This window comes from Xenopus tropicalis, chromosome 5, assembly GCF_000004195.4.
Source record: "Xenopus tropicalis strain Nigerian chromosome 5, UCB_Xtro_10.0, whole genome shotgun sequence".
In the NCBI taxonomy this organism is placed as follows: Eukaryota; Metazoa; Chordata; class Amphibia; order Anura; family Pipidae; genus Xenopus; species Xenopus tropicalis.
Window position 1 is genome coordinate 62094272 of NC_030681.2, and position 19137 is coordinate 62113408.

The following is a 19137-nucleotide window of genomic DNA, read 5'->3' on the forward strand; positions in this document are numbered from 1 at the left end:
AGCAGATCACCGTTTATCTACACAACATTGAAGATCTCTCTTACACATTCAACCACCAGGAAGCGCTGAGTAACTTTGAAAAAACGTTTTTTTTTTTAGTGTGTAACTCTAGTCTCAGCAAGCTGAATGTAATCATATCTTCAAAACAAAAAGAACCTCTTATAGGCTAAAAGCTTTCCACAGATTTATCATTAGCATCTAAATGCTAATGGCTCTAAATAATTCAGCACGGCACTTAAGATATGTCCTTGCCGCCTCTGACCTTTACTGCTCATCCCATTAGAACACCATACTGTTTGCATTTTATCTTTACAAATGATAACATTAGACAAATCCAAATTTTTTTTTTAAACAGCTTTTAATCTTTTCACACAATTTATACATTTAGAGGGTTATCTGTCTAGCATCAAGCAATGTGCTGGCAGAGTCCTCTTTAATAACCTTAATGCAGAGAACTAACCAATCAGAGTCCACTCCCTTTCTGATACCTGATACCAGCTTTTCTAGTAATGTAGGCCACCGTAACAAATCCACAGATATTGACTTGGGCTGACAGACTAGCCTAGCTACTCTTACTTTCACTGTCGATAATAACATGAAAGAAGTTATACCAATGATCATTAGCTCCTAGGCAAACAAGGGGTTGTGGGCAATTCAAATCTTTTTTATGGGGAGTTAGGGTTACAGAAGCATTGTTTAGAAACATGAGGTGGCTTCTGGGCAGCAGCTGGAGCAAATTTGGCCATGCTGGAAGAGGATCTTATGACTGGATGACAAGTGAGCCAGAAATACCACTTCTGGATACAAAGCTTCAGGTAAGTACTTCTTTTTTATATTTATAAAAGTCTAAAAATAGAAAATAATGGTAATATTACTCTAGCAAGGACAGTATGTTTATACCAAACTTTGTAAATTGTGCATGTGTAATTATTCTGCAGCCTGGGGTTAAAATAAATCCCCCTTCCCGAGAGTGTCTATGAGTGCAGTGATTGACTCTAGCAAAATTATCAATTAATATGAACATACCATTACTCAATATTAGGAACAATACCTTACATTAAATAATACATTTCCTTGCATTTATATACTTGTGGTGGCGGTGATGTTCGATCTATTTGAATATAAATTATTGCTTATAATGCTTAGATTTATTTAAGATTATTCAATCTTTATAAAGTTTATAAAAAAAGAACATGCAAATTGTACTCTGAAACATTTTGTAGAAATGTGCCCTTTTCTTATCATTATAAGTACATACTATAATTAAGGCAGATTTGTGAGAGATGTGTATGCTTTTTATATACTCATTGTATGCAAAAAAAAGAAATAAATGTCTTTTATTTGTTTATTTCCAATTGAAAGGGATGCTCTAAAATTATTATACAATAATGCTTAGGTAAATAATAGGAAAAGATATCTACCCTCAAAAAAAATTAAATTCTAAAAGACACAGTATAAAAAAGAATTATAATTAGAAAATCTCTTCCAACCCTCTAGCTATCTTCTCCCCCAAAGCAGCTGCACCATCATCATTGAGGTGCAGACCATCCCTGGCAAAGAGCCTGTAGTTATTTGAAAAATCAGCCCAGTTCTCCAGAAACCCAAAGCCCTCCTCCCTGCACCAATCTCCCAGCCACGCATTAATCTCCCTTAGCTCCTGCTGCCTTCTTAACGTTGCTCATTAAGGTAATATCTCTGAGAAAATTACCTTGAAAGTCCTCGCCCTCAACTGAACGCCTAGTTTTTCAAATCGTTCTTGAGGACCTCCCCCTACTCTAACTTTGTCATTGTGTACCAAGAACACCGGGTCTTCCCCAGCCCCTCCCAATAATTTGTCCACTCTTTTCACTATATGCCATATAGCACCAGGCAAGCAACACCCAGTTCGGCACGTAGGGTCCTTGCTACAAATTACCCTATCCACCTTTCTAATAATTGAATCCCCTACAACTATAGCCTGTCTCCCTTCCTAACACTACTCCCCCCACCTGTATTAGAGGTGCTAGCTCCCAGGGTGCTCTGAGAGTCAGCCTGCTCCATACATGCCAGCTCAGAGCTGTCCCCAGCATCTTCACCTAAAATTGCAAATCTGATGGTTTGTATAAGCTGTGAACCAGCCCCCTTACCCTTCCTTCCCCTCTTAACTGTCACAAACCTGTCTCCATAAAGAAAAATCTTCAGCACACGACTTATATACATGTTCTCAAAGGGTGCTTGACTTCCACAGCCGCTCCCAAGCCTTTTTTCCATGTATCTTTGCACACCAGCTTCTTCCCCTTTGCAAAGATACAAACCTGTCTTCCTCATTAACCTCCACTGTCCCTTCTCCACCCCCCACTACACTGGCCCCTGCCAGTGGTTGCTCAGTGAGCCTCCTGTACTCCCCCATGTTTGCAGCTGCCCTAAGTGCTGCCAGTTCCCCCTTAGATTCTGCACTTCAGATTCCAAGAGGAAAACCCATATGCATCTCTCACAAGTAAATGCTGCATGGAACTGTTGCTCCAGGATAACATACAGATCACCACTGTGTAACACTGGCAATCACACTGGAACTCGTATTGCCACTTGGGTACTTACAGTCTCCCAAGTGCAATACCTTGTATAGTGCATTTTTAGATTTAAACGCCATTTTGTTTTTAACGCCTGCCAGACACTTTATTCACATGCAACACTTAAGTTGATGCCACAAAGTGTGGCATCAGCCTTAGATCACATGCAACACTTGCTTAGCAGCTCCCACGCTCGCTGTGCAGTCTGTAACTTATTGAAGTAACAAAATGTAACTTCTAAACAATGCCACATTGCTATAATGTGGGGTGCTGTATTTATGGTGTGAGATGATGAATGTATGCCCTGTTTCACTGAGGAGACCTTGGTACCTTTGAAATACTTTGTATGTTAAGTACAGAACAGATACTAGCAAGTTTAGGTTTGTTAACCTGTAAACATTTATTTTTGCCAGCTATGTAATTTTTGTATTGTCTGGTTGGGAGCATTCAGTGTTTTCCACTATGAGAGATAGTGGATTCATACTCTATGTCTATATATTCTATGGCAGAAATTGGTTGTACTCAGAATGTGACAAACAGGTTGCTGTTTAAAATGTTTATAAAATTGCTCAAATTAAAGGAGAAAAAATTAAATTAATTAAGTCATTGTCTTTTTATGCTTTTGATACTGTTGACCATTCTGTCCTGCAAATTCTTTATTCTCTGGGTATCTGGTATCAAGCTGCATCCTGGTTATCTTCCTACCTTTCTAACTGCTTCTTCCCTGTCACTTTTGCTTACAAAGCCTCGTCCCTAGGCCACTCCCTCCTGCTAGACACTTTATTAGTCAGCAGGGGGAGTGGTCAACCTGTATAGACCTATAGAGAATAGTGTTAGAACTGTAACTTAAGTACAGGGGCTATTACCCAATAACAGTAAAGGTGTGAAGAGGCAGGGGATAACACCATAGGGAGCTTAACCCCATGAGTCCCTACATTCAACCGGGGGAAAAATCCATTCCGTCCCGGCAATGGTAAATAGAAAAATAAATACACTTTCAAGCCTACTCATCCGTTTCTGGTATCCTCTCCTGAGGCATACCTGGTACAATGGATAGCTGTAAAAGGAAGATATTAAGGCACAGAACATTTTAACTGTTTCGTTACTAGTTACTTGTTTTTGTAAACCATATACATACATGAGTGTCACTATGGATCACTCAGGCACTTACTTATAGAGATCCTTGAAATACCACCTGGACCTTGTAACAGGGGTATAACAGGTACAATACTTAGAGAAACCTTGAGTCACCTTCCTGACCACTAACAGGGGTGCTCAGGCACACACTTAAGAGATACTTGGGAACAATCCTGCCTTCAATCAGGTGTCCCAGGCACATAGCTTAAGGAAAGAAAGATTAGTGCAAACAATAGACATTTATGGCCCCACCCAAGCCAACTTTATTAGTCCATTCCTTCCCACCCTAACCCAGTGTTAGTGACTACCCTTCACCCACTCTGTAGGGTCCTTACAAGGCAATGGTTCCTCCCTTGTGAGGTAGGTTGAAGTAGAAGTTGTAGTGAGGTGGGGGCTCAGTAGTCCTTTTAGAGCCAACTATTTACAAGAAAGTTAGTTCTCAGCAGTGCCTCCAGTTGGAGGTAAACAAACCTACCACTGAGGGAAAATACTGAATGTCTCTGCTGCTCAGATACGTGAGTCCAGAGTCATGCAACAAAATAGGGAATAGATCCCATTCAGATCAGACACAGAGCCCAGCCGGTGCCTCTGTGGAAGATTTACTTGTGTACCCCAAATCTTTTCAGGGTCTCCTCGTAAGACAAGTAGTATGAGGGATGTGGTTTGTCAGTCCTCCCTCCTTCAGGCAACTTGGCATTTATGGCGAAAAACTTGGTCTCCTGAAATTTCCCACAACTCTTCACGTAGTGCTTTAGTGTGGTACGGCCATACCACCACTCGTGCATTAAGTTGCCGATGAATTCCACATCTCTGGCTTGCTTATCAGAATCAATGCTGAAAACTCCAGTGGATCCCAAATCGTTTTTCCTGGTGATCTCACCATAGAGCCACTCGTGGACTTTCTTTTCCACCTCATCGTAGATCCACTCTGGGGCATATGGCATATAGTAGCCCCAGAGGTCTCTCACGCGAGTGTTGATTAACCGCTGCACCCTTGCTAGGGTCCTCATCTTGACTGGATCTCCCCGGCCGGGTAAGACCCAAAAGCTTTGATCCAATCCTGGCACGGCTCCACGGAGGGGTACCTTTGGTAGTTGTAACTCCCTTCCCTGTGGAGGATTTTCCTGGACTGGAGTTGGTTGGGTGGTGTCTACAGGATCCACCCAGGTGGTAGTGGTCCCATCTGTGACCCACTCAGCGGTGTCATCTTTTGGTGCCTCTTTTACAGGGGACGCAGGCTTATTGGCCTTTTTGGGTAACCTGCCCCTCCCCCGGACGATAGCCCTGCGGTCCTCCAATGTAAGGTCCTCATCATCTGTGCTAGGCCCCCTTGGACTGTCTCTCACCCCCTTCATGGATGTGGATGCAGGACTCCCCTGAGGAGTCTTTAGGGAGTGTATGCGCTGCACCACCTCCGCAGAGAGGTCAGACTGCACAGACATGCGCCCAAATCCCATTACTATAGGGCCTGGCAGAGGCCTGTTTTTGGGAGGCCTTGTCTCCTGGTATGGGCCCAACCAGCATTCATGTTGGCAAAGGGCACAGAAGGTATTAATGTTTGTAGCCTCCTGTGTTAATTCCAGCCCACACCTGTCACAAAACGGCACCATTCTCGTGTTGCCATTCTCCACCCTCAAACCGTAAGCACCGGCCCATATATAACGGAGAGAGGTATCCACCACTGCGGGGTTGTCTGCGGGGGTTGGTAGTACTGGGCCCTCCAGGTCCTCCCAGCCATCCCATCCCTGGTCGGCCATGGTGGAGGTTAGTACAGCAGTAGTAGGAATAAAGTTCTGCCCAATTAATCTGGATGCAGCCGCAAGTCCGGTAAAATGGCAATTCCACAGCAGCCCCACCCGCTCCAATAGAGCCACCCCACTATGTGGCTTGGCTGGGTGCAGTGGGTTAATTGCTGTCCTCTGTACACTTGCCCGCAGCCGCAGGGTCTAAGCAGGGTATCAGTAAATTATTTGTGTAAAGTTCATGCACCTTTGGGTTGCAGCCGCGATGTCCTTTACCTTCAGCCCGCAGGGTGTTCCGGGAGGATCCCCTGTAGCTGGAAGTGCGAGGAGTGTGTGCAATTACTACCTTTGCAGCTGCTTACAGTACATGCGCAATCAGGCAGGAGCAGTTTCAGATGCGACCGTCTCCCACTAAAGTTCCTCACAAAATGGCGGCGGTGACATACGTCCGGGAGCCGCCCTTAGAGATCTCGCGTCTAGATCCTTCCTTCACGCGAGAACTCCCCCTGCGCGCCAACTACCTTTCGTGTCACTTAGAAAGGGAGCGAAGACAGCAAGGATTGATTGACAGCACAGGGGAACCAATGGGAATCGGTTAAAGAGCTCCAGAAAACGAACCCACGACCAATTACAGTTAGAATTTTGTGATGCAGGCTAGCCTTTTGCCTCTCAGGTCCGGCAGTGCCTGTCAGGGATTTTTAAAGGCACAGTGCACACAGTGTTTTTCCACAAGCCCCACTTAGTACCAGGGCTGTGGAGTTGGAGTCGGAGGCAATTTTGGGTACCTGGAGTTGGAGTCGGCAAAAAATGAACCGACTCCGACTCCTACTAAATTTAAATGGGAATAAAAAAATAAAGCAAGTTTAAATGTCCCAATTCACAAACAGTCATAATTAATTACTTCTCTGCTATAAGAATAAAGCCCAATGCACACAGTGCATAAACGAACACGTTGAGCGACCATGAAGCATGCTTTTCATTGACTGTATGCTTCACTAAATGGGATGTAACGCACAGTTAAGGTGCGGCAGCTCCATTGCGTCGTGTTCCTCTGTTACAGGGAACCCAATGCCCACTGGGAACCTAGCCTAACTCTCACTGATAACTAATTAAGTAAAAAAAATTTGCAGGACTAGAAATACTTGTATACGTAAAGGGAATGGATAGTCAATAGTTTAAAGGAACAGTAACACCAAAAAATGAAAGTGTGTAAAAGTAACTAAAATATAATGTGCTGCTGCCCTGCACTGTGTGTTTACTTCAGAAAATCTACTATAATTTATATAAATAAGCTGCTGTGTAGTATGGGGGCAGCCATTCCTGCACTGGTACAGCTGGGGTGTTTGCTACAGAAACCCTACTATAGTTTATATAAATACCCCGCTGTGTAGCCCTGAGGGCAGCCGTTCCTACACTGGTACAGCTGGGGTGTTTGCTACAGAAACCCTACTATAGTTTATATAAATACCCCGCTGTGTAGCCCCGGGGGCAGCCTTCCTGCACTGGTACAACTGGGGTGTTTGCTACAGAAACCCTACTATAGTTTATATAAATAAGCTGCTGTGTAGCCCCAGGGGCAGCCGTTCCTGCACTGGTACCGCTGGGGTGTTTGCTACAGAAACCCTACTATAATTTATATAAATACCCCGCTGTGTAGCCCCGGGGGCAGCCGTTCCTGCACTGGTACAGCTGGGGTGTTTGCTACAGAAACCCTACTACAATTTATATAAGTACCCCGCTGTGTAGCCCCAAGGGCAGCCATTCCTGCACTGGTACAACTGGGGTGTTTGCTACAAAAACCCTACTATAATTTATATAAATAAGCTGCTGTGTAGCCATGGGGGCAGCCATTCAAAGGAGAAAAGGCACAGGCACATAGCAGGTAACAGATAAAACACTATTGTATTCTACAGAACTTGTCTGTTATCTGCTATGTAACCTGTGCCTTTTCTCCCTTTTTCCAGCTTGAATGGCTGCCCCCGTGGCTACACAGCAGCTTATTATATAAATTATAGTAGTTTTACTGTAGCAAACACACCAGTTTTACCAGTGCAGGGCAACAGTGCATTATATATTTATTACTTTAAAGCTCTTATTTTTTGGTGTTACTGTTCCTTTAAGACTGAAGCTTTAAAACATTTGAAAAACTGCTGTAATTCAGCTGTAATGTTAGTTTAAACTTTAAACATGACTATGGGATTCTAGGGAAATCATTAGGAGTAGGAGTATAGATAAAATTGTCTATCAGTTTATTATCAGTTCAGTTGTGTTTTAAGTGCCCCTTCCCCTTCCTGGATGTATAAAATACATTAGCATATTAAAAACAGAGGAGTCAAAGTCGGAAGTATCAGAAACTGAGGAGTCGGAGTTGGAGAATTTATCTACCGACTCCACAGCCCTGCTTAGTACATTGGGCGCCAAATGTAACACTTGTTTGGCTGTAGTAAGGGGTATATACCAGGCTAGTTGGACTTAGAGCATGTGTTACATGCAACCCCGTTTCTCAGGATGGGCTTCCGCTATAGGGGAGCTGAGTCTAGGGCTATATGGTGTAATTGAACCACAACTCACACTGGTGTTGCGCAGTAGATTAAAGGAATAGGACGTCAGGAGCTCTTGCAGATTAACTGGATAAAGCTTTATTGTTCAAGACAAGGTATATTTTCAGGTTTACTCAGAGTTGAGGTAGTGCAGCATACAGAAGTACAGTCGATAATACAGATGATCAATAGGTAGAATATGATGTTTCCCTAGTAATCCCTTCTCATCAAGAGGTTGGGTAGGTAAAGCACCAACAGAAGGATAGGCAGAGGCAGCTCACCGGCGTAGTCCCTTCTCATCAAGAGGTTGGGCAAGGCATATTTGCTAACCTAAGTCCCTAGCACTTCTGTGTCCCTACGATAAGGCAATGAATGCCTGGTAGGAAGACCTACCTATTATTCTGGATGGGGCCAAGACTGCCCTTGCTAAATAAGTCTGACTGATCTCACACCTCCTAGAGGGTGCTAATACAAATGCTGCTATGCTGTCTTTTCCTCATTCACGGGCCCTGTACCTGACTTTTCAGATGGAATACTTACTGGGGCCTTAGCGCTCCAGGTTTAGTGGACTGATGCCTGAAAGCAGTGGCAGTCAACAAGGAAGCCACTCCCTCCTGCTAGACACTTTATTAGTCTGCAGGGGGAGTGGTCAACCTGTATAGACCTATAAGAGAATAGTGTTTTGGGCTATTATCCAATAACAATAAAGGTGTGAAGAGGTAGGGGATAACACCATAGGGTGTTATAAAGAAACATCCTTAAATCCATATGCCTTCTCCTCCCCTTTGGATAGCACAGCAACCCCCAGCACATAATTACACACCTTAGGGACCATTTAATGGCTATTTACAACTGCTGTCAAACTCCCAAGCTATTTACAACTGCTGACAAACTCTGCCCTAGGCTGCCTTTGTGTGCCATACTCTGCCTGCCCTATGCTCCCTGTGTGTGCCATACTCTGCCGCATTTGTGGAAAAATGGCTGCAATCTAAATTTAAGGGGGGGCAAACTTTATCTGCCATCTTCGCAGTTAAGAGAGCCCATAGAATACCAGGCCGTCTCCCACCTCCAGGTGCACCACCTAGGCCATTGATTGCCAAACTCCTAAACTATAAAGACAGGGATGCAGCCCTGTCACCTGGAAAGCCGGAGAGCTGCTGCACAAAACCACAAAATCTCAACATACCCAGATTTCTCTGCATTAATAACAAAACAAAGAGCACAATTTACTGTCAAACGTCTGCTGCGACAATGGCAAATTCCCTACGCAATGCTATTCCCCTCCAGGCTTAGAGGTGTTGACAATGGGAAGACCCAGTTCTTTGAATCTCCAGAGACAGTGATCTCATGTATTGAGGGCCGACATAGAGGTCCCCCCCCAATTTACCACAGACACTCCCGGGAACTGAATACCTTTCCGGACTGATCTCTACAGACCCTGGAGACAGAACATGAAACAGTGCCACCGGTAACAACAGTATATACAATAGCAAGTATTAAGGTAATGTGCTGGAACATTCGGGGGATGGGTTCAGCTATTAAACACAGGCTAGTTTTTTATTTTATTAGAAAAGAGAAACCTCACATTGTAATACTGTTGGAGACCCATTTGGAAAGGAAAAAAATCCTTGTGTTGAAAACCCATGATAAGTAACTCCACTCTACTCCACATACTCTACATACTCTAGAGGAGTATCCATATTGATATCTAGATCATGCTTATTTAGCATAACCACAATTATCACAGACAAGTGTGGCAGATATGTAATCCTACATGGATTATTGCATGGCCGTCAGAACATATGTCCCGCCTCTATTCGAGGCTGGACTGCTACATGAGATAATGGGAAAAGTCACCAGGTTACCTCCAGCACCACTTGTGGTGATGAGTGATTTCAACGCAATTAGGGAAATGGAGCTAGGCTAGCTGATTGACCTATGGCGTGCCCGCAACCCAAAAGCACAAAACAATGCACCTGTTACTCTCCGAGCCATAACTGCTTGTCTAGGATTGACCTAGACTTCGGAACTCCTGACTTAGCTAAACTGGTAACTGACGCTAATATTCTTACCAGAGGGATTTCAGTCCATTCCCCTGTTACAATCACTATTAGGGTATCCACAGACCCAAGTGATAGAACATGGAGGCTAAGCCCCTACTGGGTTGCTCCTCCAGACTTGATTGAACTTGTTTATAATAATGTAACCTTCTACTATGATACCAATCAGGACTCCTCTACCCCAGAACTCCTCTACTACCAGATGCTTTAGAGCAGTGCTGTCCAACTGGCGGCCCGTGACCCCCCTCTGTGTGGCCCCCCCACCTGTCTGGCTGCTTTGATGGTTTACCCTTGTATAAGCTTTAAATGGTATCAGTACTGAGATTAACTGCCCCCCTGCATGGCTCTCACCTCAGATTCAGGCTGTAATCCCTCTGTATTGTTTAAACATGTAATCCCCTGTGTTGTTCACACCTTTTAATCTATGCATTGTTTACCCCCTGCAGTGTTCACACCTCAGGCTCAGGCTGTAATCACCCACATTGTTCAACTGTTCACACCTCAGGTCTGTGTGTAGGCAGCATAGGGTAGGCAGAGTATGGCACAAACAGGCAGCATAGGACAGGGAGGGTATTGAACACACAGACATGGTAGGGCAGAGTATGGCACACACAGGCAGGGTAGGGCAGAGTATGGCACACACAGGCAGCATATGGCAGGTAGAGTATGGCACACAGGCAGGGTAGGGCAGAGTATGGCACACAGAGGCAGCATATGGCAGGCAGAGTATGGCACACACAGGCAGGGTAGGGCAGAGTATGGCAGACACAGGCAGCATATGGCAGACACAGGCATGATAGGGCAGGCAGAGTATGGCACACACAGGCAGCATATGGCAGACACAGGCATCATGGGGCAGGCAGAGTATGGCACACACAGGTAGCGTAGGGCAGGCAGAGTGCTACCCTATGCTGCCTGTGGGAGGTGAACCTGGCAGGGGTTTGTTCTGGGAGTTTGTTAGCAGTTGGAAATAGCCAGTAAATGTTCCCTAAGGTGTGTAATTATGTACTGGGGGTTGCTGTGCTATCCACAGGGGAAGAGTCATATGGATTTTATGGTGTGTCTTAATATGACATAATATAATTCTTTCACATATGAATGATGGTTGATATCCCTGCAGTGAGGACCAAGCATTTGGGTTTTTGCTGCACTACCACCATAAATGGGTGTGGTTTGAAGTGGTTGTGGTTTAAAAGGGGGGAGTGGCTTCCATTAGCAGCCCTCCACCATGTATGCGCGAGAAATTCCGGCCCTCGGCACCGCAGAAGTTGGACAGCACTGCTTTAGAGCATCAACATCTGAGGAGCCAGCTAATGAAGGCTTCCCTTTTAATATGCCCAGTTCTAGTAATTTAGCTACTGATGCATGGGTCACTCGGGAGGAAATTCAAAAGAGACTTGAACATGTAAAGGTAAACAAAGGTCCAGGACCAGATGGGATTCATCACAGGTTATTAAATTAAGCTTAGCGCTGTGATTGCCTCTTCACTTAATTTTTCAGGATTCACTGAGGTCTGGCATGGTGCCGAGAGACTGGCGAATTGCTAATCTGGTGCCGTTATTTAAAAAGGGATCTCGTTCTCAGCCTGAAAACTATAGGCCTGTTAGACTGACATCAGTAGTAGGAAAGCTTTTGGAAGGGGTAATAAGGGATAGGGTACTTGAATACAGTGCAGTTCACAATACTAAAAGTTTATGCCAGCATGGTTTTATGTGTAACAGATCTTGCCAGACTAATTTAGTCGCATTTTATGAGGTGGTGAGCAGGAACTTGCTGGAATGGCAGTTGATGTCATCTACTTGGACTTTGCTAAAGCGTTTGATACAGTACCTCACAGAAGGTTAATGATCAAATTGAGGAATATTGGCCCCTAGAACATAATATTTGTAATTGGATAGAGAACTGGCTGAAGGATAGATTACAAAGAGTGGTGGTAAATGGAACATTTTCTCATTGGACCAGTGTTGTTAGTGGAGTAACGCAGGGGTCAGTCCTTGGTCCTTTGCTTTTTAATGACCTGGAGGTGGCAACACTAAATTGTGCAAAACTATGTTCAATGCAGGATGCTGTGCTGCGTTGCAGAGCGATTTGACAAAATTGGAAAACCCAAACTCACAAACATTTATTGTCCCAGAACCCACACCATTTATACTAGAGGTACCAAAACCTGAGTCTGTATGGGACCGGTGGGATCATCTAGAATTCATGAATTTAATTTCATCTTTCTATTATGTTCCCACAAGGAGTTATGGACATTTGTATCATTGGTCCAGTCCATATACTCAGTCCATACACAGGAGGCCATAAAACTCACACTGTGTCCTGCTAATGGTGACACCCCTTGCATTCCTGAGAGAGGGGGGAGTGTCCAGTTACCTGATCCCCTGCAAACTGGGATAAATAGTCAGCTCTTCTGACTATACTTTGAAATTCTGTGGAGGACCAATTTCTATTGGAAGATTATCCTGTGGTTTCCCCTTGCCTCCAGGACTAGAAGGACTTTGCTTGGTATAGTATAGGACTTCTATGTTTTTCCCTTTTATTTTAAAACTGTTTGTACTTATTTTATCGTATGTCCTTTTTGTAACATCTTGTATATATGCACTGTTATACCTTTTATAATATTAAATATAAAATTTAATAAGTTTGTCCTTGATGCTCTAAAACGTACCTAACCTCCGAGTGTGTAACTGTGTTGTGTGCCTTAGCCCTCTGCATGCTGTATGCTGATTAACCCTTTGACTGCTGGTAAGGAGAGTGTGTGTGTCAGTTCCTTACATTAACCCTTTCTCTACCAGTGTAAGAAGTATGAGAGTGGTGGCAGCAAGTTGTGTATGAGTTTGTGAGTGTTGGTTGGTCTTTGGGTTGCTGTGACGCTAGTCTGACCTGTATGCAAGGTGTGTGAGACTGAGCAGGGGACCCTCTAGACAGCCACGCTTAAAGTCACGTGCGTCGGAAGTGCCGTAATCGTGACAATGAGGTTCAACGTGGACAAGTTATGCACTTTGGTAGAAATAATGTAAACACGAACTATCTACTGAATGATAGTTTGTTGGGGGTATCCTTAATGGAGAAGGATCTAGGGGTTTTTGTAGATAACAAGTTGTCTAATTCCAGGCAGTGTCATTCTGTGGATACGAAAGCAAATAAAGTGCTGTCTTGTATTAAAAAGGGCATTGCCTCAAGGGATGAAAACATAATTTTGCCTCTTTATAAGGCCTCACTTTGAGTATGCAATGCAGTTTTGGGCTCCAGTCCTTAAGAAGGATATTAATGAGCTGGAGAGAGTGCAGAGACGTGCAACTAAAATGGTAAAGGGGATGGAAGCTTTAAGCTATGAAGTAAGACTGTCGAGGTTGGGGTTGTTTTCTCTGGAAAAGAGGCACTAATATCTACAGTTAGTATTAATGGTTGTACTGTATATATAGTTTATGTATGTGATATTATAGATTGGTAAGTATAAGTTGTGTGTGCTGGGTTTACTTAAAAGGGTTGAACTTGATGAACTCTGGTCTTTTTTCAACCCTATGTAACAACAAACGTATTCAATTTTATATTTAATATTATAAAAGGTATAACAGTGCATATGTAAAACAGGATGTTACAAAAAGTAAAATACAGTAAAATAAGTACTAACAGTTTTAAAATAAAAGGGAAAAATAGAAGTCCTATACTGTACCAAGCAGAGTCATTCTAGCCCTGGAGGCAAGGGGAAATTGGTCCTCCAAAGTAAATCCCACTTGTAGTCATAAGAGCTGACTATTTATCCCAGTTTGCAGGGCATCAGGTAATTGGACACTCCCCTCTCCCTCAGGAATGAAAGGGGTGTCACAATAAACAGGATACACGAACAAGCTAAAAGGGTTGAGGAGACCGCCTCATACATATGCAAATGTAATAACAGGATTCTGGGAAGAAATTCCTTTAGGCTCTTAGAAAAGTCCCATTTACATGGGTTTATCCTATAGACTAATGCTGACCCACTGGGTTTTCAATGCAAAAGCCAGGATAATAGCTGATCAGATTCCCAACTACAGACCGGTTTCGCCCTTCTTGGGGCTCATCAGTGTAGTGCAGGGTTTTCTGATCAGCTTAGGGAGAGCCAGGAGTGGGGATACACGAACAAGCTAAAAGGGTTGAGGAGACCGCCTCATACGTATGCAAATGTCATAACAGGATTCTGGGAAGAAATTCCTTTAGGCTCTTAGAAAAGTCCCATTTACATGGGCTTGTCCCATTTACATGGGTTTTTCCTATAGACTAATGCTGACCCACTGGGTTTTCAATGCAAAGAGCCTAAAGGAATTTCTTCCCAGAATCCTGATCAGCTATTATCCTGGCTTTTGCATTGAAAACCCAGTGGGTCAGCATTAATCTATAGCAGTGCTGTCCAACTTCTACGGTGCCGAGGGCCGGAATTTCTCTAGCATACATGGTGGAGGGCCGCTAATGGAAGCCAGTTTTGACCACTCCCCTTTTTGAAACCACACCCACTTCAAACCACACCTATTTTATCACAATGGTGGTAGCAAAGCAAAATCCCAAATGCTTGGCCTTACTGTGGGGATATCAACCATCATTCATATGTGAAAGAATTATGTCATATTAAGATATACCCTTAAATTCCATATGCCTCCTCCTCCCCTGTGGATAGCACAGCAACCCCCAGTACATAATTACACACCTTAGGGACCATTTAATGGCTATTTCCAACTGCTAACAAACTCCCGCAACAAACCCCTGCCAGGTTCACCTCCCACAAGCAGAACAGGGCAAGCAGAGTATGGCACACACAGGCAGCACTCTGCCTGTCCTATGCTGTCTGTGTGTGCAATACTCTGCCTGTCCTACCCTGCCTGTGTGTGCCATACTCTGCCTTCTCTATGCTGCCTCTGTGTGCCATACTCTGCCTGCCCTACCCTGCCTGTGTGTGCCATACTCTGCCTGCCCTACCCTGACTGTGTGTGCCATACTCTGCCTGCCCTACCCTTCCTGTGTGTGCCATACCCTCCCTGAACTATGCTGCCTGTGTGTACCATACTCTACCTGCCCTATGCTGGCTGTGTGTGCCATACTCTGCCTACAGTACCTATGTCTGAGGTGTGAAGAAGTGAACAATGGGAGTGATTACAGCCTGAGCCTGAGGTGTGAACACTGCAGGGGGTGAACAATGCAGGCATTAAAAGGTGTGAAAAACACAGGGGATTACATTTTTAAACAATACAGAGGGATTACAGCCTGAATCTGAGGTGAGAACCATGCAGGGGGCCCGTTAGTTAATCTCAGTACTGATACCATTTAATGCTTACTCAAAGGTAAGCCATCATGCGGCCCGCGGGCCGCCAGTTGGACAGCACTGATCTATAGGATAAACCCATGTAAATGGGACAAGCCCATGTAAATGGGACTTTTCTAAGAGCCTAAAGGAATTTCTTCCCAGAATCCTGTTATGACATTTGCATACGTATGAGGTGGTCTCCTCAACCCCTTTAGCTTGTTCGTGTATCCCCACTCCTGGCTCTACCTAAGCTGATCAGAAAACCCTGCATTACACTTACTCTCCTTCTTACCAAGACATCTGCTATACCCATGGTAAAAAAAAGCCCTCAGGGGAAATTACAGCTGCCTTTAGGGCCTACTATGCAGATTTGTACAGTACAAAAATACAGGAGGAATACAGGGGGAACCAGAAATACATATATACCCCCATAACATGGATATTTCCACCTTTAAAATAACAAGACTCCCAAATGCTGGGGGTGGGTATAACTGTCCAAGGACGCCAAATCTTCCTTCCACAGGCCTTGATGGGATACCCATCGAGTGATTTAGAATATACAAAGATCAGGTTGCCCCTCATCTAGCCAATCTATTTAATGCTGCTCTGGTGGGTACCCCTCTCCCACAATCTATGTGTACAACACTAATTGTTTTCATAGTGAAAACACATATAATTCGGGGAGCACTCACCAGAAACCCGACGCTTCCCAGAGGGGTCCCGTGCTCACACATCCACTAGCGCCCCCGATCCAGGCGCGATAGAAAAGCAGAAAATGTAATGTAGATGGATGGAGCACGCCAGGACCACTTCTCCATATAAACATATTCTTTATTTCATATCTCCATTAAAAGCATGTTGCAAAAGAAACCACACCATGAGCTTGACGCGTTTCGTGGCCTACTGCCACTTCCTCAGAAGCTATAACAAGTGTACACACACCCAACAGTGCCTTAAATACCCTAATGGAACCCACCCCCCTTAGTGAAAGTTAGAGTTAACCCCCACATTACCAACTAAACCATAATTAAGATGTGTATACAAACTGATGTCATATCACTCAGATTTAAAATGTTAAATAATGATACATAAAATCAATAAATAATTTCATGTCCAGAGGGGAACTCTATGACACTTATTCTTTATCCCAAAAGGGAAAAATATAACATAGATCACTCCTAAGGTGTGTCCCAATAATTAATAGGTATGGTCATAATATAATTAGTACATATATTCACATAATTTTATCAAAGAAAATATAGTAAAATATCAGATCAATACAATGATTTCATAGACACAACAAGATCATATTAAATCATGGAGGATAACCGACTTATCTTCACCACATCTGTCTTAACCCTATATCCTATGTGTTGTGAAGAGACTAGTCTAACCTCATAAACAAATAAAGTTATATTAAATTAGATACACCCCACTTACGAAGGTAACAATACTAACAATAACAAGAGAGCTCCCACTCCCTATTCAAACCCCCATGGCTATCAATAGTTTTCAAATGATACATCCAATATGCCTCCTTCTCCGAAAGTTTCCTATCCAGATCCCCTTTTCTAATATTCAATCTAGGCTTGTCAATAATCTGAAAGGTAATCATGGACACTTTGCCATGTTGTTCAATAACGTGCTTAGCTATTGCGGATCTAATGTCCCCTCTTTCCACCGCTGACATGTGTTCAAGGAAACGTATACCAGCCCCCCGGATGGTCTTGCCCACATATTGGGCCCCACAATCACATGTGGCCAAATAAACCACCCCCTTGGTCTGACAATTGAAGTATTGGGGGATGGGGTAAGTACGTCCTGTTCTGGAACTCGTGAAGGTTTTTGACACCATTAATAGAGTACATGCTTTGCATCTGGACCTACCACACTTGTAGGTCCCCTTATAGCGCATCCAGGCCGCCCCTTGCCTATCAACCTCAGTGGTATAGAGACTTTTAGAGATCCAAGAGGCCAGGTTCCTACTCCTTTTGTAAATAAATCGGGGTCTATCCCCTAAGACCTTACCCAGATCCGGATCCTGCAGTAGAACCCCCCAATGCCTACGGACACTCTTTTGTATTTCCGAAACTCCTCTTCCATAAGTCAAACAAAACCCTATATTGTGCTCAGGATTTGACTTGGCTTTGTTACTAACGTGTCTTTTATCCCGGGATTTTCCCTTTAGTAGGTCAATCCTGCTAGTGGCCACTGCCCTCTCATAGGCTGTATTAATGGTCTTAATATCATAGCCCCTTTGAGCAAACCTGTCCCAAAGTTGCATCGCCTGATTGTGAAAGGAGTCCCAGGAGGAACAAATGCGTCTGAGACGCAGGAATTGTCCCACTGGGATTCCCTTCAAACAATTACGAGGGTGGCCACTCTCAGCATGTAAAAGTGTATTACGCGTGATAGGTTTGCGATACAGATCTGTCACTACCTGCTCCTTCACAACAGAAAATACAACATCCAGAAAGGGGATCATTTCTCCATTGGTTTCATAAGTGAATTTAATACCCTCAGTGGCCAAATTGCAGTAATCAACGAACTGCTGGAGGGAGACCTCATCTCCATCCCATATCCCAATACAATCGTCTATATAGCAATAAAAACGTATAATATGCCCACAAAATGGATTCCGATGCCCAAAGACGTGGAGCCTCTCCCACCAGCCCATAAAGAGATTGGCATAGGTGGGAGCAAATGAAGCACCCATGGCGGCACCACGTCTCTGGAGATAGTTATGACCATCAAAAAGAAAATAATTGGTATGGAGCAACCAATATATCGCTTGCATTATGAACTCACTCTGGTCGGTGGAGAATATCTCCCACCGTCTCAGCCAGAATGATATAGATTGAAGACCCACACTATGGTCAATAGAGGAATATAAAGCTGTGACATCCATAGTAAACCAGCGATACGTTGCCTTCCACTCCAAATCTGAAAATTTATTAATACACATTGTAGTATCCCTAAGGTACGTGGGTAACCGAACCACCAAAGGTATCAAAAGTTTATCTACGTATTGCGACAAAGCTTCATTAAGGGCACCAATCCCTGCCACTATGGGGCGACCCTTTACTTCCTGTAAAGATTTATGAACCTTCGGTAATATGTGGAAAATGGGTATAATAGGGTATTCGCAATTCAAAAAATCATATTCACCCTGGTTCAGAACCCCCATCGATAAACCTTCCATTAGGAGATGTCCAAGTTGTTCCTGGAATCTACGTGTGGGATCCTCCATAAGGGGGGTATATGTGTTAGTGTCTGAAAGTTGCCGCATTACTTCCTTCTCATACATCGTGGCGTCCAACACCACTACTGACCCACCCTTATCTGCTGCTTTAATCACTATATTATTATTGGCACTGAGGGTCTTTAAGGCTCTATTCTCCCCTAATGTCAGATTTTTAGAAAATACATGTTTCCCTTTAGACCCATCTTTCTCTGCCATCCTCTCTATATCCTGTTGAACGAGCCTCTGAAAAAGTAATATAAAGGGGCCTTTAGACTGTATTGGATAGAAATTAGATTTCTTTTTTAGACCCGAGTATATATTAGGCATTTCCACAGGGGAAATTATTCCACCCTCCTCCTGTAATTCTTGTAGCACCTGAATAGTGCATTCATCCCTAAAGTCCAAAGGACAGGGCTGCTCCAGGCTATTAGTAAATTCACTAAGGTTATCTAGGGGTAAGGAAGGGTGGGAATCAACACTATTGATGTCGCTAGTCTCAGCTACATCAACAGAATCACCTACGTGCAGTGGCGTAGCGTGGGCTTTCGTCGCCTGGGGCCGACCGGAAATTTGCCGCCCCTCTATTT

General features: G+C 43.9%; 1 protein-coding gene across 1 annotated transcript in view; it reads left to right on the forward strand.

The window, feature by feature from the left end:
• The first annotated feature begins 564 nt into the window (after positions 1 to 564).
• The window catches only part of smim28 (small integral membrane protein 28), a 59121-nt gene continuing 40548 nt past the window's right edge, over positions 565 to 19137 (forward strand). Inside the window, exon 1 of the mRNA XM_031902482.1 lies at positions 565 to 815. Within this exon, the coding sequence (XP_031758342.1) occupies positions 705 to 815 (111 nt within the window). The 5' untranslated portion in view covers positions 565 to 704. The remainder of the gene's footprint in view (positions 816 to 19137) is intronic.